The sequence below is a fragment of the Macaca fascicularis genome, chromosome 1 (genome assembly GCF_037993035.2).
Source record: "Macaca fascicularis isolate 582-1 chromosome 1, T2T-MFA8v1.1".
NCBI classification, from domain to species: Eukaryota; Metazoa; Chordata; class Mammalia; order Primates; family Cercopithecidae; genus Macaca; species Macaca fascicularis.
The window spans coordinates 37,147,169-37,173,196 of record NC_088375.1 but is presented as its reverse complement, the minus strand read 5'-3'; the positions used below and the strand labels follow the sequence as shown (position 1 = coordinate 37,173,196).

General features: G+C 36.1%; 1 protein-coding gene across 5 annotated transcripts in view; it reads right to left on the bottom strand.

Moving 5' to 3' along the window:
* The window catches only part of TDRD5 (tudor domain containing 5), a 92,832-nt gene that overhangs the window by 8,433 nt on the left and 58,371 nt on the right, over window positions 1-26,028 (bottom strand). For 2 of the 5 annotated variants that reach the window (XM_065531940.2, XM_005540119.5), the window contains 4 exons: window positions 24,424-24,585; window positions 16,497-16,679; window positions 15,282-15,422; window positions 9,353-9,557 (listed from right to left, as the gene is read on the bottom strand). In XM_065531940.2, coding sequence (XP_065388012.1) covers window positions 9,353-9,557; window positions 15,282-15,422; window positions 16,497-16,679; window positions 24,424-24,585 — 691 coding nt within the window. Of the gene's footprint in view, window positions 1-9,352; window positions 9,558-15,281; window positions 15,423-16,253; window positions 16,680-24,423; window positions 24,586-26,028 lie in introns of those variants that run through there. The other 3 variants (XM_015446288.4, XM_065532015.2, XM_074025603.1) reach the window with 2 other exon arrangements.

Genomic DNA, 26,028 nt, shown 5'->3' with positions numbered 1-26,028 from the left:
GGAAGAAGAGAAATCTAAAAGTTTGGAAAATGTATTTGAGGGAATAATCAAGGAAAACTTCCCTGGTCTTGCTAGAGATCTAGACATCCACATACAAGCAGCTCAAAGAACACCTGGGAAACTGATTACAAAAAGATCACTGCCTAGGCACATAGTTATCAGGTTATTTAAAGCCAAGACCAAGGAAATACTCTTAAGAGCTGTGAGGCAAAAGCATCAGGTAACCTATAAAGGAGAATCTATCAGATTAATGGCAGATTTCCCAGCAGAAATCTACAGCATTGTTTTAGCCTATCACATGGGGAGAAACCTTGGACAATACCTAGCTTTCCTAGGCAGAGGTCCCTGCGACCTTTGGCCGTGTACGTGTCCCTGGGTAGTTGAAATTAAGAGAATGGTGATGACTTTTAACCAGCAAGCTGCCTTCAGGCACTTGTTTAACAAAGACACATCCTGCACAGCCCAAAATCCATTAAACCTTGAGTCACCGCAGCACATGTCTCTTGCAAGGACAAGGTTGGGGGCAGGGTCACAGATTAACAGCATCTCAAATACAGAACAAAATGGAGTCTCTTATGTCTACTTCTTTCTATATAGACACAGTAACAGGGTGATCTCTCTTTTCCCCACAGTGTATCACATTTATTGACTTACGTATGTTAAACCATCCCTGCATCCCTGGTATGAAACCCCTCTGCCCATGGTGGATTATCTTTTCAATATGTTACTGGATTCAGTTCACTAGTATTTTGTTGAGGATTTTTGCATCTGTGTTCATCAGGGATATTGGTCTGTAGTTTTTTTTGTTATGTCCTTTCCTGGTTTTGGTATTAGGGTGATACTGGCTTCATAGAATGATTGAGGGAGGATTCCCTCTTTATCTTTTGGAATAGTGTCAATAGGATTGGTACCAATTCTTCTTTAAATGTGTGATAGAATTCAGCTGTGAATCCATCTGGTCCTGGACTTTTTTTGTTGACAATCTTTTTATTACCATTTCAATCTCACTGCTTGTTATTGGTCTGATCAGAGATTCTGTATCATCCTGGCTTAATCTCGGATGGTTGTGTATTTCCAGAAGTTTATCCATCTCTTCTAGGTTTTCTAGTTTACGTGTGTAAAGATGTTAAAAGTAGCCTTGAATAATCTTTTGTGTTTCTGTGTTATCAGTTGTAACATCTCCTGTTTCATTTCTAATTGAGTTTATTTGGATCCTCTATCTTCTTAATCTCACTAATGGTCTTTCAATTTTTATCTTTTCAAAGAACCACCTTTGTTTTTCACTTGTCTTTTGTACTTTTTTTGTTTCAATTTCATTTAGTTCTGCTCTGATCCTGGTTATTTGCTTTCTTCTGCTGAGTTCGTGTTTTGATTTTTCTTGTTTCTCCAATTCCATGAGGTATACCCTTAGATTGTTTATTTATGCTCTTCTAGACCTTTTGATATAGGCATTTAATACTATGAACTTTCCTCTTAGCACCAACTTTTGCAGTATTCCAGAGGTTTTGATAGGTTGTATCATTCAGTTCAAAGAATTTTTGAATTCCCATCTTGATTTCATTGTTGACCCAGTGATCATTCAGGAGCAGATTATTTAATTTCCATCTTCTATTTGCATGCCTTTGAGTGTTCCTCTTGGAGTTGATATCCAATTTTATTCTGTTGTGGTCTGAGAGAGTACTTGATATAACTTCAATTTCCTTAAATTTACTGAGGCTTGTTTTGTGACCTATCATGTGGTCTGTCTTAGAGAATATTCCATGTGTTGATGAATAGAATACATATTCTGCATTTGTGGGATAGAATGTTCTATAAATATCTGTTAATTCCATTTGTTGTAGGGTATAGTTTAAGTCCATTGTTTCTTGTTGACTTTCTGTCTAGTGCTGTCAGTCGAGTATTAAAGTCCCCTACTATTATTGTGTTGCCATCGATATCTAATTTCTTAGGTCTAGTAGTAATTGTTTTATAAATTTGGGAGCTCTAGTGTTAGGTGCATGTATATTTAGAATTGCTATGTTTTCCTGTTGTACTAGTCCTTTTGTCATTATATAATGTCCCTTTGTCTTTTAACTGCAGCTGCTTTAAAGTTTGTTTTGTCTGATATAAGAATAGCTACTCCTGCTAGCTTTTGGTGTTCATTTGCATGGAATATCTTTTTCCACCTCTTTACCTTAAGTTTATGTGAGTCCTTATGTGTTAGGTGAGTCTCCTGAAGGCAGCAGAAACTTGGTTGGTGAATTCTTATCCATTCTGCAGTTCTGTATCTTTTAAGTGGAGCATTGAGGCCATTTATATTCAATGTTACTATTGAGATGTGAGGTACTATTCTATTCATCATGCTATTTGTTGCCTGAATACCTTGTTTTTTTCATTGTGTTATTGTTACGTAGGTCCTGTGAGGTTTATGCTTTAAAGGAGGTTCTATTTTGGTGTATTTCAAGGATTTTTTTCAAGATTTAGTGCTCCTTTAGCAGTTCTTGTGCTGGCTTGGTAGTGGTGAAGTCTCTCAGCATTTGTTTGTTTGGAAAAGACTGTATCTTTCCTTCATTTATGAAGCTGAGTTTTGCTGGCTACAAAATTCTTGGCTAACAATTGTTTTGTTTAAAGAGGCTAGAAATAGGACCCCAGTCTCTTCAGTCTCCTTTGGAAAGGCTGATCGAAACTCAAAAGAATGTAACCCTTTGTGAATCACCTATCTGTGACCTGGAAGCTCCCTCCCTGCTTGCCTTTGCTTCAAATTGTTCCACCTTCCAGACCAAACCAATGTACTTCTTACATATATTGATTGATGTCTCATGTCTCCCTAAATGTATAAAACCAAGCTGTGCCCTAACCACCTTGGGCACATGTCATCAGGACTTCTTGAGGCTCTGTCACAGACACATCCTCAACCTTGGCAAAATAAACTTTCTAAATTAACTGAGACCTATCTCAGATTTTCTGAGTTCACAAACTCAACCCCTTTCACAATAGCTGCAATAAAAATAGAATACTTAGGAATACAGCTAACCAAGACGTGAAGGACTTCTACATGGAGAAAAACAAAATACTGCTGAAAGAAATCATAGATGACACAAACAAATGGAAACATATCTCATGCTCGTGGATGGATAGAATCAATATTGTGAAAATGACCATACTGTCAAAAGCCATCCACAAGTTCAGCGCAATTCCCATCAAAATACTACCATCATTCATCACAGAACTAGAAAAAACAATCTTAAAATTCATATGGGGGGCCAAAAAAGAGTCCCTGTAGCCAAAAGAAGAAGAACAAATCTGAGGCATCACATTACCTGACTTCAAACTCTTTTTTTGGGCCATAGTTACCTAAACAGCACAGTACTGGCATAAAGATAGGCACACAGACCAATGGAACAGAATAGAAAACCCAAAAACAAAGCCAAATACTTACAGCCAACTGATTTTTGACAAAGCAAACCAAAACATAAAGTGGGGAAAGGACACCCTATTCAACATATGGTGCTGGGATAATTGGCAAGCCACATGTAGAAGAATGAAATTAGAGCCTCATCTCTCACCCTATAAACCAACTCAAGATGGATCAAAGACTTAAATCTAAGACTTGAAACCTTAAAGATTCTAGAGTATAACAATGGAAAAGCCCTTCTAGACATTGGCTTAGGCAAATAATTCATGACCAAGAACCCAGAAGCAAATGCAACAAAAACAAAGATAAATAGATGGGGCTTAATTAAACTAAAAAGCTTCTGTACAGCAAAAGAAATAATCACCAGTGTTAACAAGACAACCTACAGAATGGGAGAAAATCTTCACAATCTATACATCCAACAAAGGACTAATATCCAAAATCTACAAAGAACTCAGCAAGAAAAAAAGAAACAATCCCATTAAAAGTGGGCTAAGGACTTGAATAGACAATTCCCAAAGGAAGATATACAAATGGTTGACAAGCATATGGAAAAATGCTCAACATCACTAATTATCAGGGAAATGCAAATTAAAACCACAATGTGATACCACCTCACTCCTACGAGAATAACCATAATCAAAAAATTAAAAAAAAAAAATAGATGTTGGCATGCATGTGGTGGAAAGGGAATGCTTTTATGAATTGGTGAGAATGTAAACTATTACAACCACTATGGAAAACAGTGTGGAGATTCCTTAAAGAACTAAGATCTACCATTTGATCCAGCAGTCCCACTAGTAGGTATCTACCTAAAGGAAAATAAGTCATTATACGAAAAAGATACTTGCATACACGTTTATAGCAGCACAATTTTTAATGGTAAAAACATGGAACTAACTCAAATGCCCATCAATCAACGAGTGGATAAAGAAAATATGATATATATGTGTGTGTATATATATGTGTGTGTTATACACACACACACACACGCCACACCATAGAATACTTCTCAGCGATAAAAAGGCATGAAATAATGGCATATACAACAACCTGGATGGAATTTGAGACTATTATTCTAAGTGAAGTAATTCAGGAATGGAAAACCAAACATCATATGTTCTTAGTCATAGGTAGGAGCTAAGCTATGAGGACGCAAAGGCATAAAAATGATACAATGGATTTTGGGGACTCAAGGGAAAGGGTGGAGGTGTCAAGGAATAAAAAAACTACACATTGGGTACACTGTATAGCACTCACGTGATGAGAGCACCAAAATTTCAGAAATCACTAAAGAACTTATTCAAGTAACCAAACACCACCTGTTCCCCAAAAACATACTGAAGTAAAACAATTTAAAAAAAATTTTAAATCATATAATTTATCCTAGGTTTTTACAAAATATTTTATGAAAATTATACATAAGAAGTACACTATAACTGAACAACTTACATTCTAATTAAAATTTTGTTGCAAAACAAAAAATGTAGTATGTGGATAGACTTAATATTGTTAAGATGAGAATTCTCCTCAAATTGATCTACAAACTTAAATTAAAAAATCAGATCAAAATCTTAGCAGGCTTTGTGTAGACATTGACAAGCTAATTCTAAAATTTATGTGAAAATCAAAGGACCTATAATAGCACAACAACCCGGGAAAAAGAAAGTTGGAGGACTAATATTATATGATTTCAACACTTATTATAAAGCCATGGTAATTAAGACAGCAGTATAAAGACAGACATATAGACCAAGAGTACAAAATGGAAATTTTAGAAACAGATCCTCACAAATACAGTCTACTGACTTTTGGCAAAGGTATCAAGGCGATTTACTGGAGATAGTCTTTTCAACAAATGGTGCTGGAACAACTGGACATTCAGATGCAAACAAACATTGATCCTCACATCATACCCTATACAAATATTAACTTGAATTGGATCTTAGACTTAAAACTATAAACATTTTATAAGAAAATGTAGAAGAAAATCTTAGTTATTTCAGTTAAAGATTTCTAAACAAGATACACAAAGCTCAAATTGTAAAGAGAAAAAAAAAATCACTAAACTGGACTTGAAAACTTTTGCTCTTCCAAAGACACTAAAAGGCAAGCCACAGACTGGAGGAATATTTATACCTGACAAAGAATGTGTGTACAGAATAAAGAATTTCTACAAGTAGGTAAGAAGATAACCCAATTTAAAAAGTGAATAAGTACTTGAACAGGCACTTAGCTAAAGAAGATACACGAATGGCAAATAAGGACACAAAAAAGATGGTGAACATCGTGGTAAACAGGAAAATGCAAATTAAAACTACAATAATATACCACTACATACCCAAGAGACTGGCAACATTTAAAAAGATCGACAATAAAAAAAAAAGCAGGGGTTGCAATCCTAGTCTCTGATAAAACAGACTTTAAACCAACAAAGATCAAAAGAGACAACAAGGCCATCACATAATGGTAAAGGGATCAATTCAGCAAGAAGAGCTAACTATCCTAAATATATATGCCCCCAATACCAGAGCACCATGATTCATAAAGTAAGTCCTTAGAGATCTACAAAGAGACTTAGACTCCCACACAATAATAATGGGAGACTTTAACACCCCACTGTCAACATTAGACAGATCAATGAGACAGAAAGTTAACAAGGATATCCAGGAATTGAACTCAGCTCTGCACCAAGTGGACCTAATAGACATCTACAGAACTGTCCATCCCAAATCAACAAAATATACATTCTTCTCAGCACCACATGACACTTATTCTAAAATTGACCACATAATTGGAAGTAAAGCACTCCTCAGCAAATGTAAAAGAACAGAAATTATAACAAACTGTCTCTCAGACTACAGTGCAATCAAACTAGAACTCAAGATTAAGAAACTCACTCAAAACCACTCAGCTACATGGAAACTGAACAACCTGCTCCTGAATGACTACTGGGTACATAACGAAATGAAGGCAGAAATAAAGATGTTCTTTGAAACCAATGAGAACAAAGACACAACATACCAGAATCTCTGGGACACATTTAAAGCAATGTGTAGAGGGAAATTTATAGCACTAAATGGCCACAAGAGAAAGCAGGAAAGATCTAAAATTGACACCCTAACATCACAATTAAAAGAACTAGAGAAGCAAGAGCAAACACATTCAAAAGCTAGCAGAAGTCAAGAAATAACTAAGATCAGAGCAGAACTGAAGGAGATACACAAAAAATCCTTCAAAAAATCAATGAATCCAGGACCTGATTTTTTGAAAAGATCAACAAAATTGATAGACCGCTAGCAAGACTAATAAAGAAGAAAAGAGAGAAGAATCAAATAGACGCAATCAAATAGACAAACAAATGGAAGAACATTCCATGCTCATGGATAGGAAGAATCAATATTGTGAAAATGGCCATACTGCCCAAGGTAATTTATAGATTCAATGCCGTCCCCATCAAGCTGCCAATGACTTTCTTCACAGAATTGGAAAAAACTACTTTAAAGTTCATATGGAACCAAAAAAGAGCCCGCAGTGCCAAGACAATTCTAAGCAAAAAGAACAAAGCTGGAGGTATCATGCTACCTGACTATACTATTTATACTACAAGGCTACAGTAACCAAAACAGCCTAGTACTGGTACCAAAACAGAGGTATAGAGCAATGGAACAACAGAATAGAGCCCTCAGAAATAATACCACACATCCACAACCATTGGGTCTTTGACAAACCTGACAAAAACAAGAAATGGGGAAAGGTTTCCCTAATTAATAAATGGTGCTGGGAAAACTGACTTGCCATATGTAGAAAGCTGAAACTGGATCCCTTCCTTATACCTTATACAAAAATTAATTCAAGATGGATTAACGACTTAAATGTTAGACCTAAAACCATAAAAACCCTAGAAGAAAACCTAGGCAATACCATTCAGGCCATTGGCATAGGCAAGGACTTCATGACTAAGACATTTATGCAGCCAACAGACACATGAAAAAATGCTCATCATCACTGGTCATCAGAGAAACGCAAATCAAAACCACAATGAGATACCATCTCACGCCAGTTAGAATGGCGATCATTAAAAAGTCAGGAAACAACAGGTGCTGGAGAGGATGTGGAGAAATATGAACACTTTTACACTGTTGGTGGGACTGTAAACTAGTTCAACCATTGTGGAAGACAGTGTGGCGATTCCTCAAGGCTCTAGAACTATAAATACCATTTGACCCAGCCATCCCATTACTGGGCATATACCCAAAGGATTATAAACCATGCTGTTATAAAGACACATGCACATGTATGTTTATTGCGGCACTATTCACAACAGCAAAGACTTGGAACCAACCCAAATGTCCATCAATGATAGACTGGATTAAGAAAATGTGGCATATATGCACCATGGAATACTGTGCAGCCATAAAAAGGGATGAGTTCATATCCTTTGTAGGGACATGGATGAAGCTGGAAACCATCATTCTCAGCAAACTACTGCAAGGACAGAAAACCAAACACTGCATCTTCACTCACAGGTGCGAAATGAACAATGAGAACACTTGGACACAGGGCAGGGAACATCACACACCGGGGCCTGTCATGGGGTGGGGAGAAGGGGGAGGGATAGCATTAGAAGATATACCTAATGTAAATGATGAGTTAACGGGTGCAGCACACCAACATGGCACATGTATACATATGTAACAATCCTGCACCTTGTACACATGTACCCTAGAACTCAAAAGTATAATAAAAAAACCAAATATGTGAAAATTAAAAAAAAAAAAAGATCAACAATAACATCTGTTGACAAGGATGTGGAGTACTTGAAACTTTTATTCCTTGCTGGTGGGATTGCAAATTGGTGCAATCACTTTAGAAAACGTGTGGCAGCTTCTTAAAAAGTTAAACATGCAGTTACTGTATGACCTAGCAAATCCATTCCTATGTGTGTGTATATATATATAAATTTTTTTTTTTTTTTGAGACGGAGTTTCACTCTGTCACCCAGGCTGGAGTGTAGTCATGCAATCTCGGCTCACTGCAACCTCTGCCGCCCAGGTTCAAGCAATTCTCCTGCCTCAGCCTCTGCCAAGTAGCTGGGATTACAGGCTCCTGACATCATGTCCAGCTAATTTTTGTATTTTTAGTAGAGATGGGGTTTCACCATCTTGGCCAGGATGGTCTTGAACTCCTGACCTCGTGATCCACCTGCCTCAGCCTCCCAAAGTGCTGGGATTACAGGTGTGAGCCACCGTGCCCGACCTTTTATGTATATATTTAACAGAAATAAAAACATACTTCTAGACAAAGAGCTGTGTGCAAATGTTCATGGCAGCTTTATTCATAATGGTCAAATTCTGGAAACAACATAGGTGTCCATTAACTGGTAAACAGGTAAATTGTGGTATATCCATGTAACTGAATACTATTCAGCAAATAAATAGGAACAGCTTTCTGATACTGGCACAACATAAATGAAACTCTAAAATATTACGGTAAGTGAAAGAAGCCAGCCAGACATAAAAACTATGTATTATTCCATTTATATGAAATTCTAGAAAAGGGAAAGTGACATGCCAGAAGCCAGTAAGCAGGCAACGGGACTGACTGCAAAGGGGCACAAGGAAACTTTTCAGGCTGATGGAAATGTTATCATGATTATGGCTGTGATGACAAGACTATCCATTTATCAAAACTCAAAGAACTATACACTTTACAGCCAGAAAATTTTACTCTATACAAATGGGACCCCCCACCTCAAAAAAATGTGCCGAAAAAAAGAAGAGTGGCAAAGTTAAAGGAACAATTGAGCCCAAACATAAAACAAGGACTTAACACAAAAGCTAGGGTCAGTAATGTTTCAAGACATATTTTGCAAGGGATAAATGAAGGTTTTTTTAGCAACATGGCAAACCATCATGTTTGTCAACTGTGAGCATGCACAAGTACACAGAAACATACCAGAACCAGAGGGCTTTTCTGCAGAATCATCCACTGCAGGAGTTGAACGGGGTACTACTGCTGTGGAAAGCTGAATTTGCTTTGGCTGAGTCTGACTATTGTTGGGTTCGGACTGGCTCTGGTCCTCTGACTGGGTGAGAGAGGTATAGAATTCTTCCAATTTGGGCAGTGTGGAAGAATCTGAAGAACCATTTATGTCTAGTTGCTGCAGAATGGGAAAAATGGGGCAAAAGCATGAAAAATGTTAGTATAAGAATTAAGCCCTATTTCCTTACTTATAAGCAAAATACAAATATTTCCATATTATAATTAATAAATAAAACTACCCACTTTCAAGAACCTAGATACTCTCTAGAAAAAGCGAGTCCATCTCTATCTTAATGAACATAAATTCAATTCAAGAAACATTTATGGAACACATCCCATAAGCAAACAGGGCACTGAGTGCTACCATACACAGGCTGGGAAAGGTGGGCAGGGCACGAGAGAAGTGACGTTCACTGAGCACCCCGTGTCGGGCGCAGTGCTAGCTTATCTGCATGTGTTTCTTCATTTGAACATCAGAACAGGTGTCCTAGGTAGGTGCTACTACGTCTTCTTTCACTTAGCATAATGCTTTTACAGAGTGGTTAAGTTATCCAACGTCCATCAGTAAATGGCAGGGTGTAGATCTGAACTGAGGCCAGTCTATGTTCTCTGTGCTCTACCATGCCACCTCCCCGTCAGACAGGATCCCCGTCCCTAAGGGGCACTCAGTCCTCAGTCAGGGAAACTGTGTGTGTGCAGCTAGCCATGAAAGGAGGCAAGAGCTGCATGCTCCTCAGAAGGGACAAAAAGGCCAGGGTTTGAGAGAAAAAGATGAACTTCCAAACTGAGACTGAACTTGAGCTTAAGTGAAGGGAGTGCCAAATTTTAACCATTATGAAACAGACCCCATTTCCTACCATATAGTCATTGCTGAAGTAAGTATACTCTATGGTCATTTAATAGCATTCATCTTTGGTGATGTCAACTGGCATTAACATGAGTAAAAAGGACCCCATCGGACCAAGCTGTAACAAACTGAACTAAGTGGTTTATCATCTGGGATCTGCCTAGAGCAAACTGAAACAATAAATGTACAAACAGATGTAGGCTTGTTTTTCTGGCTCATATGCATCACACATTTAATATCAGCAAATGTTCCTTCTGTGGCAAAAATCTATAGCAGCTCACTTTCAAAGACAGTTGGCATGAATGTGGCTTATGTAATTATATAATATACAAATGCCTGTGTGTATAACCTTTTTTGGTTGCAAAAAAGAAATTCTGAAACTCCAGATAGCTATACTGGGCAATACAATATGTTATTTCAGGAAACCAAAGATCTGGACTCAAATTTTTGCATAGTTTATGCAATTCACATGTGTACTTGAGCTACCTTTTATCTTCATTTAAAATGAGGCTGAGAATCAGTGAATTCTTTCAATAAACTACAATAATAATTAAGTAAATCAATATTTATTAATATAAATTTTTTAGGCTGGGGAGATTACTAGTTCAAATCAGTCTTTGCAGGTGGGCAAACTCAGGGCACAAAAGGTAACTTGTTTAAACTTACTAGTCAGGGGTAAAGACTAGGCCCTAGATTACAGCATTCACAGAACAGTGCTTTTTACATTATGCCCTACTGCCTATGTTTTGCTGTGTAATAGATAATATATAGAAACATTTTTAAAAAGCTGTATCTTCTTTCTTGACAAATATGATTTAAGAAAGATGCACTGTTGACACATATTTAAATGCATCCTGATAGCTTTCACTTTGAATTTCACTCTAAATTTGTATGACATTTGAAAGCAAGGATGTGTAGTAAATTTAGGCAATTAGTTGACAATAAGTCTTTCCCTTCTAAGAGTAATCTAGAGCCTTACTACTCAAAAGTGGTGTTCACTCAGCAACATCAGCATTAGTTGGAAGCCTGCTAGACATGAAGAGCTTTGATCCCTACCCCAGATATGCTGGATAAGAATCTGCATTTTAACAAGATTCCCAGGTGACCTGTATGCACATTATAGTTTGAGAAGCACTGCTCTACCATATTTATTCTTCTGTAGTTATAAATGACTGATTCCCTCACAGTTGTTTGGAAATATACCATAATGGAACTACATATTAGTCTCAACAAACATGTTCATGATTTATGAAACATGTTTCATAACATGAACAAATGCCCCAAATCACTTCACATCCACTAGAATGGCTATAATAAAAAAGACAGATGACTATAATCATTGGCAAGAACAGCAAGTGTTGACATGGACAAACTGGAGTACTCTTAAATTGCTGGTAGGAATGTAAAATGGCACCGCTGCTCTGGAAAATATCCTGGTAGTTCCTCAAAATGTTAAACATAGGGTTACAATATGTTTATCTAGTTACATACCAAAATAAATGATAACATGGCAAGGAGTAAGAAAATGGCATAGGGCAGAACTCTGGCAAACATCACAGGGAGCAAGCCTAGACAGTACGTTGGGAGGTGGGGAAAAAAGATCACGGCATCACAAAAGCCAAAGGAAGATTATGTTTCAAGGAGGAATGCAAGGTTACTTTCAAATATTGCTGAGCAATCAGGTACTGTAAGGTTAAAACATGCCCACCTAATTTAGCAACATGGGAACAGATGGTGACTTGAAGGATAATCACTGTAGTATTGTTGACAGTCACACGAAATCTTAAAAACAAGATATTCATCAGAACTATTTAAATCAGCATGGCATATCCATACTCTGCCGGAGTTTAAAGCAATGAGGTAGGTTTGTAAGTACTCATATGGAAAGGTGCTGAATGGTATGTGTATTATGTTCTCATGTATGTGTTTAGTTTCTCGGAAAGATACACAAGAAACTGCTTATGACGGAGTTGGATTAGAAGAGGCAAGGATATCTTATTTCCATAACTTTCAGAACTACTTGAATTTTAAAATCCTGCATATGTAGTACTTTTATAATTTTCAAAGGCAAAACATGTTTGTCTACATAGGGGATGAAAAACAAGTGTGGTAACTAGAGAGGACTGTGGGTTTAAAAAAATTTATAATGCTTAAATTTTGTTTAGATGGAAGGTACATTAATATGTTTAAATGCTTATGAGAACACTCCAGTAGAAAGAGGTCGAAGATACAGACAGCAGGAGAGGACTATATCCTAAGCATACTTCCAGTCCCAAGCCTTTTGAATAAGGCATATTCAACCTGCATAGTAAGTACAGGTTGCTTTAGAATAGGAATAGAAAAAGGGGTAGAAAAAGAAAACTTTTTTTTTTGAGACGGAGTCTCGCTCTGTCGCGGACCCCAGGCTGGAGCGCAGTGGCCGGATCTCAGCTCACTGCAAGCTCCGCCTCCCGGGTTTATGCCTTTCTCCTGCCTCAGCCTCCCGAGTATCTGGGACTACAGGCGCCCGCCACCTCACCGGGCTAGTTTTTTGTATTTTTTTTAGTAGAGACGGGGTTTCACTGTGTTAGCCAGGATGGTCTCGATCTCTTGACCTCGTGATCCGCCCGTCTCGGCCTCCCAAAGTGCTGGAATTACAGGCTTGAGCCACCGTGCCCGGCCAAGAAAACTTCCTTAAGAAATACACCTTAAGAAGTTCATTATGATACAGTAAAGATTTTAACATTGTAAATTCTCTTCATAGGGTATAAAGTAATAGTATAAAACTATATGACAGAAAAAGTTTGAAGACTCAGATTTCCTGATTTCAAAACTTATTAAACAGCTAGAGTAATCAAGACAATGTGACACTGGTATAGGAACAGACACATAGAGAATAGGATTGAAAGTCCAGAAATAAACCCAATCATTTATGTCAGCTGATTTTCAATAAGCATGCCAAGACAATTCATGGGGAAAGAATCATCCTTTCAACAACTAGTCCTGATACAGCTGAATGTCCACATGCAAAAGAATAAAGTTGGACCCTATCTCACACCATAACAAATTAACTCAAAATGGATCAAAACCTAAATGTAAGAGTTAAAATTATAAAATGCTTAGGTGAAAACACAGGTGTAAATCTTTGTAACTCTGGGTCAGACAATGGCTTATTAGGGGATACCAAGAGCTCAAACCACCAAATAAAAAAATCTATTGGATTTTACTTAAAAAAGAAAAAATGAAAAAAACAACAACAAAAAAAACCCCTTTTTTGCTGCAACGGACACCATTAAGTGAAAAAGAAAAACAGAAGAGTAGAAAATTTGAAAATGATGTATCTGATAAGGGACTTGTAATATGGTATTTTCTTATATCCAAATAACAAAAGACAACCTACTTTTAAAATGGGCAAAGGATCTGAATATCTTGTCAGAGAAGACAAATTGCCAATAAGCACATGAAAAGACACCCAACATCATTAGCCATCAGGGATATGGAAGTAAAAACCATAATGAGACACCCTTCATATCCACTAGCATGGCCATAATCAAAACAACAGGCAATAAGTGTTGGTGAAGATATGGAGAACTGGAACCCTCATACACGGCTGGGGGGAACATAAAATGTTGCAGCCACTTTGAAAAACAGTAGGCCAGTTCCATAAAATGTTAAAAGCAGAAATACCGTATGATCCAGAAACTCCACTCCTAGTTATATACCTAAGAAAAACTAAAACGTGTTCACACAAAACTTTGTACTTGAACATTCCTAGCAGCATAATAGCCAAAATGTGAAAGCAGCCCAAATTCCCACCAATTGATGAATGGATAAACAAGATGTGGTATATCACAGAAGGGAATATTATTCAGCCATAGAAGAGAATGAAGTACTGGTTCATGCTACAACAAGGATGAATTTTGAAGACATTATTAATGCTAGGTGAAAGACAATCACAGAAAAGCACATACTGTGTGCCTTTTAACAGACAAATCTGTAGAGACAGAAAGCAGATCAGTAAGTAGCTGCCTAAGGCTGTGAGAGGAAGGGGAAGGAGTATGACTGCTAATGGTCATGGGTGGGTTTTTTTGAGAGGGTGATGAAAATATGCCTAAATAGACTGTAGTGATAGCTGCACAGCTGTGTATCCTAAAAACACTGAATTGTGCACTTTAGCAAATTATAATGTATATCAATTATATTTCAATAAAGCTGTATTTTTTTAAAAAACCTGAAAAACAAAATATAAAAGCCTACTTTATCCTAAAACTAAATTCATGCATTAAGCAAGCTACATTTCTGGAAGAGACCATTCTATGAAATACAGAATGACTTTATTATTGTCATACAATGTAACCATAGTCTGAAGGAAATGTGTCACTTAGAAGGTTCTTCCTCCCTAGATTTGCTTTTCAACAAGTCTTCTAGACTTAAGCTCTTTATTTTCAATGTAACACAAAAAGTAAAGAGGTCTGGCAGCCAAATTTCATGATTCACACAAATTGTCCTGCTGTTTTCAGGATGCTCGTAATATATTCAGGAAACCTGAAACAAATATTCTATGCCAGGATTACTGCTTTCTGCCAAAGCAATGTGAAAGAAGAAACTAGTCTATATTATGCAACAGACACAGAGCTTAAAATTATGACTAAGTTACAGGAAAATCCCAGTTTTCTCTATCTCTAAGAGAGGTTTAATCATTTTAAAATTTCTAGGCTCAGGATTCTCTTCTGAAGCAATAAGGAATTATGTTTTCATTTTTAAATCAACCTATATTTTATGTATATGTATTCTACAACTGCTGAGAGAGGTCATTAACCACAAGTATTCTGGGGTGCAAATCCACTCATAACTCTAGTACAAAGCCCAAAAAGTCAAATTTATCAACAGTAATAGCTACAGCAACCTGTTAAGAGATAGGCAATATCAAACTATGTAAATTGAGAATTTTGCTTTCTAAAAATGAAAGGACTTCCTTATGCAAACCTGTCCCAATAACCTGCATTAGACATTTACCTTTTGAGTCCTGTTTGTACCAGTATTTTTTTGCTGAGCACTCAGTACTTCTGGTTTATGAACTACTTTCGTTCCATTTACAAGGCCTGAAGGCTGCCAAGAATCATCCCATGTATCTTTGGGGATAGAAAAACACCAGTCCTATAATGAAAAAATGGCAACGTAAACTGAGATAAAGTGCCCATGATCCAAAAAGAGGATAACTTGGGCAAGATAAATGCATGAAAGCAACACATATTAAACAAAAAGGTATTTATTAACTTTCTGTATCAGTGTGACTTTCCTCCTTGCTCTATTGGTCCATACCCAGTATCTTGAACTCTGAACACATGGATCTCAAAAATAAATACAACTCTTTTTGTAGTGTTTTCTTTAATATCTTTTTCATGGCTAGATGATTTTCTTCATGATCATCTAGTATTTAAATAGCACAAACAGGAAGGAGCAACATAATTTCAGATACTTACTATTATAGCCAGTGGGAAATAAATTATATATATACATAGTTAGACCTAATATTAGCAAATATGCTGACTCCAGAAATCCAGAGGTTATATTACAAGGCTAAAGCAACAAAAGTAAAATTAGAGAAAATGGTTTCTTTAATTTATTTATAGATCCTAAGGGCCTTGACTAGGGGCCGATGATAAAATAAAAATCACAATGATTAAAAGGGCAGATATGCAAAAATTGGTCTATGGTTTATTGTCCCATGATGAAACCTCTGTCCCCCTACATGCTACTATTTTTTAAAATCATGTATTCTTTGAATTATGGTCTGATAAATACTTTTGAATTCCAGAATATATAGATTTCTTGAGACCTAGACAATTAAATTTAAATTTCCTTTTCTCAGTACTGACTTGCTTTCTTTTCCTTTTTTTTTTTTTTTATAATTTTTTTGGAGATAGGGTCTTATTCTGTCACCCAAGCTGGTGGAATGTAGCGACATGATCTTGGCTCATTGCAACCTCCAGCTCCCAGGCTCAAGCACTGATCCTCCCACCTCAACCTCCCAAGTAGCTGGGAGCACAGATGCACACCACCACACCTGGCTATTTTTAGTAGAGACAGGGTCTCACCATGTTGCCCAGGCTGGTCATGAACTCCTGAGCTCAAGTGATCCACCTGCCTTGGCCTCCCCAACTGCTAGGATTACAGGCTTGAGCTGCATTGCCCAGCCTGATTTGCTTTCTATTTTTCCTAGGATCTAACCTTCTGTGGCATTTCTTTACGTGATGAATACTGATTCTTTCCATCAACACTTGCAGTAAATAGATGGGAGGCAGCATCACCTCCTTTTCCCATCTTAGCCTGTAGAGGTAACCAGTTCTCATCCCAAATATCATCACCTATGGTCACTGACTCCAGGCATGGCATTCCCGTGGGGATCTCATCCTAAAATGTAACAGAAGACAAAGAAAAACTATCATTTATAGTTCCTATATGAGCATATAAAATTTAGGTTTTATAGTTTTTTCCTGACTCCAAGTAAACATGACAGTTTGAATTCACAATTTATTACTTTCCCTTCTGAAATGCCACCAAAATAATAAAGAGATTTAGGATATAATTTTTAGAGTCAAAGAGAACAGAAGAGGAGAAAACACCATCTACTTTCTGGGTACAGGAAAGTAGACAAGTGACAACTGATTAAGCAGTCCTGAGAAAGTGGAATCCTGAGTTTGCAGTGAAAAAATTGAGAAGCAACCCAAATCTATACAATATATACCTTAAAAACTCAGAAATTTGTACTAAAAGGTTTTTGGAATTGAGGGTGTAAAATGGGAATGAAAAAAGCACACTGGCTGAATGTCTGTGTGAGTAGGACTTAGCTCTCCAGATACTCTCCCCTATTCCAAGGACTCAGGCAACTACATCTCCTCTATCTGCCAGAAGACCAGAAATATTCTGGAGGGTAAAACTGAGGATGGAGCAATCATAATAAAAATTATTAAGGAAATAAATGAAGGTTTTTATAATGAATATTGAGATCCCTGGCCCTCTTTTCAACAGCAGAACAGAAATGAAAGAATGCATGAACTTGAAGACAGATCCATAGAAATCAAATCTAAACAAAAGAGAAAAAAATATTGGGGGAAAAAAACAAAAAAACAACCAAACAAAAAACCCAAAATAGAGCCTCAGGAACTGTGGAACAATACCAAAAGATTTAACATCTGTGTCATCAGAGTCTCATAAGGAAAACAGAAAGAGTATAATGCAGAAAAATAATTTGAAGAAGTGTGGCTGAAAACATCCAAAATTTGGCGAAAGACATAAATCTACAGCTTCAAGAAGTTCACCAAAACCCAAACAGGATAAACCTAAAGAAATACATGCCTAGACAGGTTCTACTCAAGTTGCTGAAAACTAAAGACAAAGAACTGTCTTAAATGTAGCCAAAGAAAAATAACACATTACTTATAAAGGAAGAACAATTTCAATTACTGTGGATTTTGCATCGGAAACCATGAAGGGCAATAAGAAGAATGAAACTGTTAAAGTGCTAAAAGAGAAGAAATGGGAACCCAGGTTTCTATATACAGCCAAAATATTCTTCAAGAATGAAGTAATAAATATATTCTCAACAAAGAAAACAGAGAATTCATGGTCAGCATACCTACTCTAAAATAATTGTTAAAGGAAGTTCTTTGGACAGAAAGGAGATATCAGAAGGAAACTTGGAATATCAGAAAAAGAGAGATCAACAGAAATGATAAATATCTGGGTATATATAATAGACTATTCTGTTGAACTTTGAAAGAATATTCTTAGAAGAATATTCTTGAAGATGGAAAGCAAAAACTATAACATCATAAATTGTATGTAGGTGTAACATATAAGACAAGGATGGCATAAAGGAAAAAGGAAGGGGTAAAAAGACCTAAATAGTAGAGTAAGATACTGACATTCCAAAGTGGTAAAATGCTGACTAAGTACACTGTAAAAGTCAAGAATGACAACTGTAATTCCTAGAGCAACCACTAAAAACAATGTACAAATAAATATAATAAAAACATAGTACTTTGAGAAGCCAAGGTGGGCAGATCATGAAGTCAGGAGATTGAGACCATCCTGGCTAACATGGTGAAACCCCATCTCTACTGAAAATACAAAAAAATTAGCTGGGCGTGGTGATGGGCACCTGTAGTCCCAGATACTCAGGAGGCTGAGGCAGGAGAATGGCATGAACCTGAGAGGTGGAGCTTGCAGTGAGCCGAGATTGTGCCACTGCACTCCAGCCTGGGTAACAGAGCAAGACTCCATCTCAAATAAATAAATAAATAAATAAATAAACAAATAACCATAGTAAATAAAATGGAATACTAAAAAATGTTCAAATAACCAAAGAGAAAGCAAGAGGAGGCAGATGAATGAAAATCAGGGGAACAAACAGAAAAATAAAATGGCAGATATAAAATAAAAACATATATATAATCACATTAAACATAAATGGTCCAAACCATACTAATTAAAATTCAGATTGTCAGAGTGGATTAAAAAATAATCAAACTAGGCCAAGTGCAGTGGCTCAAGCCTGTAATCCCAGCACTTTGGGAGGCCAAGGTGGGCAGATCATCTGAGGTCGGGAGTTCGAGACCAGCCTGACCAACATGGAGAAATCCCATCTCTACTAAAAATACAAAATTAGCAGGGCATGGGGTGCATGCCTGTAATCCCAGCTACTCAGGAGGCTGAGGCAGGAGAATCGTTTGAACCCGAGAGGCAGAGGCTGTGGTGAGCCGAGATCATGCCATTGCACTCCAGCCTGGGAAACAAGAGTAAAACTCCGTCTCAAAAAAAATAAATTAAATAAATAAATAAATAATCAAACTATATGCTGTCTCAAGAAACTTACTTCAAATATGATGACACAGGTAGGTTAGAAGGATGGAAAAAAATATACCAGGCAAACACACACACACACACACACACACACACACACACACACGGAAACTGGAATGGCTATGTTGATATCAGATTATGCAGACTTCAGTGCAAAAAAAAGTAATTGTGAATAAAGAAAGACATTTCATAATGATAAAAGGGTCAATTCATCAAGACATAAGAATCCTAAATGGATAACACCTAACAACAGAACTTCAAAACGCACAACAAAAAAACTGATAGAATGAAAGGAGAAATAGACAAAATCCAAGATTATAGTTATAAACTTCACTGTTCTCAGTAATCAACAAAATTGGTAGACAGCAAGGAGCAGAAGAACTGAACAATACAACCAGTCAACTGGATCTGACATTTATAGAAACTCCACCCAACAACAGAATACACATTTTTTTTAAAGACACATGGACATTTACCAAGCTAGACCACATCCTGTTTTGACAAAACAAACCTTAACAAATTTAAAGAACTGAAATCATACTAAGTATGTTCTAAGACCATATTATACTGGAAAGAAATAACAGAAAGTTAACATGAAAATTTCTGAACACCTGAAAATTAAACAACATACTTCCAAATAATTCACGGATCAAAGATAATATCTCAAAATAAATTATAAAATATTTGAACTGAAAGAAAATGAAAATACGATATGTTCAAATTTGTGAAATGTAGCTAGAGTGATATGTAGAGACTCATAGATCAATGCTTATATTAGAAAAGAAAGGTCTCAAATCAATAAAGTAAATTTCCATCTTAAAAAAAAATAGAAAAAGAAAGCAAAAATAAACCCAAAGAAAATAAAACAAGAAAGAAATCAATGAACTTGAAAACAGAAAGACAAGAGATAAAACCAGTGACACCAAAAGCTTATTCTCTGGGAATGGGAAGTTCAATAAAATGGATAAATCTCTAGCAAGACTAACAAAAAGGGGAGAAGACAAATTGCCAACATCAGGAATGTAATAGGAGATTATCACTGCAGACCCTGCAGATAACAAAAGGATAAGGGAATACTATAAACAATGTTATAGATATAGTTGACAACTTAGGTGAAGTGAACCAATTCCTCATTTGATAAATGAGTCACTTCCTCAAAAACCACAAAATACCAAGACTAAGATAAAATAGCTGATTTGAATAATCCTGTATCTATTAAAGCAATTGATTTTATAATTTAAATTCTTCTGGGAAAAAGTCTCCGGGCCCAGATGGTTTTATAAGGTAAGAGCAAACATTTTAAAAATCAACTTCTCTCCCTGAAAAAGAACTCGATTTTATATAATCGTTTCCAGAAAACAGATAAGCGAATACTTCCAACTCATTTTATTAGGACACTATCACCCTGTACAAAATGTACCTCAATAAACAAATAAAGAAAATGTGCTACATATACACAATGTAATACTATTCAGCCTTTAAAAAGAAGGAAATCTTGTAATATGTGACAAAATGGATGAACCAGGAGGACACTGTTACATAAAAGAAGCCAGACACAGAAAGACAAATAACACAATCTCACTTACACGTGGAATCTAAAAAAGCAGACTGACATAGCAGTTACCAGAGGCTAGGAGGTGGAGGGATTGGGCAGATGTTGGTCAAAGGACACAAAATTTCAGTAGACAGGAGGAGTAAGTTCAAGAGATCTGCTATACATCTTGGTAATAGTGATGTTAACTATTAACTATACAGTTAATAGTGACATAGTGACATAATGTATACTTAAAAATTGTCAGCAGAGTAGATTTTAAGTGTTTTCACCACAAAAAAATACAAATATGTGAGGTAATGCATATGCTAAATAGCTTGACTTATACATGCTACAATGTACACATATATTGAAACATGTACACCATATATGCAATTTTACTTAATTAAAAAACTAAGAAAATAAAGATCCACACAAACAACAAAAATAAATAAAAAGGAAATACAATTCTACATAATCTTTCCCAGAAAACAGCAAAGAGGGCAACATATTCAGATTTATTTTATGAGGCCAGGCTTATCCAGTACAAAAACCAAAGACAATACAAGAAAACTACAGACCAATATCTCATGAAAACAGACATCCATTTGCATATACGAATGCAGACAACATTACTGATACAGAAAATCACAAACGAAATCAACAAAACACCCCCTAGAATTGATTAGTGAGGTTAGGTAGTTCAAAAAAATACCAATTTCTATATACTAGCAATTAAAATACAAAAATTGGGGAAAACATTTATAATAGCTCTCAAAATAAGTGAAATACTTAGGAATAAAATTAACAGAACATGTACAGATCCTGTACACTGAAAATTATAACACTGTTGAAGAAATAAAAGAAAACCTAAATACATGGGGAGATATACCATGTTCATGGACTAAAGTATCAACTTTCCTCAAAATTATCTATATATATAACACAACTCCAATCAAAATCTCAGGTATAGACAAACTGATTCTAAAATTTATAAGGACAGTAAAAGGAACTAAAATATTAAAAACAATTTTGAAAAAGTATACAATAGGAGGAATCATACTACCTGATTTTTTTTTTCTTCAGACAGAGTTTTGCTCTTGTCATCCAGGCTGGAGTGCAATGGTGTGATCTCAGCTCACTGCAACCTCCCTCCGCCTTCCGGGTTCAAGTAATTCTCCTGTCTCAGCCTCCCAAGTAGCTGCGATTATAGGTGCCCACCACCACACCCAGCTAGGTTTTGTATGTTTTAGTAGAGACAGGGTTTCACCATGTTGGCCAGGTTGGTCCTGAACTCCTGACCTCAGGTAATCCCTCCACCTCAGCCTCCCAAAGTGCTAGGATTATAGGCATGAGCCACTGCGCCCAGCCAATACTACCGGATTTTAAGAGGTACTATATAAGGTTACAGTAATCAAGACAATGTGGTAGTGATGAAGAGACATACATATAGGTCACTAGAGAAGAACATAGAGTCTAGAAATAGACTTACAGAAATATAGACAATTGATTTTTGATAAAGCTTCAAAGACAATTCAATGGAGATAGGATAGCCTTCTCAACAAAGGATGCTGGATCAATTGGACATCCACATGTAACAAAATGAAACCTGACCTAAATTTCATGCCTTATACTAAAATTAACTCAAGATGTCTTGACACTGGAAACACTGTCCATAACAGAAAACAAGTTGATACGTTAGGTTTTTTCAAAATTAAAAACTTCTGTATGAAAGACAATATTAAGAGAATGAAAAGACAAGCTACAAGTGGGAGAATATATTTGAAAATCACATTATTTGACAAAGAACTAGTATCCCAAATACATAAAGAACTCTCAAAACTCAAGAGTAAGAAAACAACCCAATCAAAAAATGGGAGAAAGACTTCAACAGAAATGTCACCAAGAATTGTGTATAGATGGCAACTAAGCACATGAAAAGATGTTCAACATCATTAATCACTCAAATTTAAAATCATGCTGTGATACTACTACACATCTATTGAAATGGCTAAAGCAAAAGTACTGACAATGTCAAGTGCTGACAAGAATACGGAGCAACTGGAACTCATATATTGCTGGTGAAAATGCAAAATGGTATAGTCACTCTGGAAAAAAGTTTAACATACACTTATCACATGACCCAGCAATCTTACTCCTGGGTATTTACCCTAGATAAATGAAGCTTATGTTCACACAAAAACCTGTACATGAATATTTATAGCAGCTCTTGAATAAATACCCCAAACTGGAAACAACCCAAATGTCCTTCAATAGGTGAACGGGTATACAAACTGTGGTATATTTATACTATAAAATACTATTCAGCAATCAAAAAGAACATATTATTGATACATGCAAGGGCTTGGACGAATCTCAAAGGTACAGAACTATACTGAATGAAAGAAGCCAGTCTCCAAAGGTTACATACTATATGATTCTACTTACATGACAGTCCTGAAAAGGTAAAACTAGAGTGACAGAAAACAGACCCCAGACCAGTTGCTAGGGGTTAGGGATGTGGGGAGACTGTGATTACAAAGCGGTAGCACAAGCGTTATTTTAGATAATGAAGCTGTTCTGCATCCCAATCGCAGTGTTGGTTACACAAATCTATGCATTTATTAAAGTTGATAGAACCAAAAGAGTCCATTTTACTATGTGTTAATTTATTATAAAAGGAAAGAAATATTAACATGAAAAAAAGTTATACAAGGGAAGAAAAAGGTGTAAGAGTGTACTATAATACTTGGCCAAGCCGCGAAGAGCATTTACATAGTCACAGTAATATAAATATTGAATGGTGATCTGATGGAAAGTTTGACATACTATATCAATAACATGGTAGGGGGAAGGGACAAAAAGGTTATGTTTGTGTGTGGTGGTGGTAAGGCAATGAAAGAGAACTAAGCCCTCATCTTTCATAGTGGCAAATCCACAGATACTTAAAACTGAAAAATCAGGAAATAACAACATGAGGATGTTATTTAATGAAAGAAACAGAAGTAAATTCCAAAAACAGCTAAAGAGATAAACGTGGTTGCTCTGGGAAATAGGAAATACAGGGGAAGGAGTCATGGGGGATCCTAAGTTTTGTATACATAAACATTCGATTAAAATAAAAATACATCCTCCAAAAAAGTTGTAAATATTTTTCCCAATGAGTTTTTCAAAATATAATTTCTTGATACTAGTTTCTAGCCACTGTATAATTCTTGAAGACCACCCCAAGTCACAGGATATTAACTAACACATCAAAGCCAGATACCTTTTTTATGATCAAGGTTATGTTGCTACAACTTTGGTATTGGTTACTATGAACGAATTTATTTATTTATTTATTTTATTTACTTTTTTGAGACAGAGTCTCTCTCTATCACCCAGGCTGAAGTGCAGTGGCATGATCTCAGCTCACTGCCACCTCCACCTCCCGGGTTCAAGCATTCTCAAACCCCAGCCTCCTGAGTAGCTGGGATTACAGGCACATGCCATCATGGCTGGCTAATTTTTTTTGGTACATTTTGTAGAGACAGGGTTTCATCGTGTTGACCATGCTGGTCTCGAACTCCTGACCTCAAGTGATCTGCCCGCCTCAGCCTCCCAAAGTGCTGGGATTACAGGTGTGAACCACCACACTTGGCCCAAGAATTTGTAATACTAAAAGCAGCGGGGTTTAAAGAGAGTTTATTCCCATCCTCTTCACTTATGAATTCAGTGTATTATATTAATTACATATTCAAAGACTATCTTTCCTTCTCCTACCTCATTTTCTTCCTTCAGATCATTTGGCTCTGGGTTGGACCACTTTGGATCTTCTTCAAAGCTCTTATTACAGGTTTTCAAAGAATCAAATTCAGAATCCTTTAATGGCTCCTTTGACTCAGATTTAAGATGACTTAAACACTTTTCATCATTAATATCTTGCTAGTAGATATGAAAGAGAATTCCTTTATTTTCAATATCAACGCTGTTTCCAAAATCTACATGCCTATACATTTTGGGGGGAAGTTTTTGCTACGGTTCACACAAATGCTACATTATTTTATAGCTTTATCCACGATCCTAGGTCTTCCCATCCTGCTATACTAGTTCAAGCCAATGAACATTTATTGAGCCTTTATTATGAAATGTCTACAAGACAGCTCTGTGAATACAAAGATGAATGTAACAGATTCTGGCTCTACTAAAGGAACTAAAAAATATTGTGGAAAGACCTAGAATCAGTCTTCTAAGTCCAGCCATCACAAAGATATGACCAAAATATGACTGATAGAAGAGGACATCTGAGAAGATGCAATGAAGAAGATAACACTTAAAAGATGAGTAGGAATTCACAAGGAACTGGGTGTAGAGATGTAGGTGTGTGTGTAGCATATGGGAGGCTTAATATGTCAAAGTACAGACTAGGGTGGAATAGTAGAGTTTTAAGCCCTTTCTCTTTTGCAGAAAAGATGGTTCTTATTTCATCTCCAGAATAAAACTATGATTATTTGAAGACACCAACAGAGTGATAGGATATTCTAAAAATATTAAAGGTTGAATTCAACTTACTATTTAAGAATGAAGAAACAGAATTCTCCTAATCCAGTAATAATGACTAAGAAAAATTCAGGCTTTGGAAAGTGTTATGGGCATATGAGCTTCATTAATTTTAACATTAGCTAGAAATCTAAAAAACTTTATATTTTTTTGAACATGCAGTAGGAAACATCAGTACATAATTTTCATAATAGGTAATCTCCCAGTAGTCAAAATGGCCTTTATCTTTTCTAATAATTAGTAAATGTCTACTCAAAAAATCATCTCTATAATTTTAAAAGTCAGATATATAAAACACATTAAACAAAATAATATTTTTACATTTTATTCAAAGGAAATAAAAAGACATTGTATCAATAAAACAAAACATTTTTGGCCCTCAAATTAAACACATCCTGTATTCTTAGCCCAGTATCTGTTGTTGTGAGGAATATAAGACTTGGAGGACATGGTTTATTTGTTCAAGAAACATTAAGTCCTCACCATATGCTTCACTTGCCTTTTACACATTGAGTATCCCTTACCTAAAATGCTTGGGACAAAAAGTGTTGCAGATTTTGGATAATTTTGGATTTTGAAACATTTGCATATACATGAGATATCCTGGGAATAAGACCCAAGTCTAATATGGAATTCATTTATGTTTCATATATACATTATATGCATAGCTTGAAGGTAATTTTACATAATATTTTAAATAATTTTGTACATGAAACAGTTTGGACTACATTTTGACTGCAACCTGTCATACAGGTTTAGGTGTGGAACTTTCCACTTGTGATATCATATCAGGACTCAAAAATTTTGAGATTTTGGAGCATTTCAGGT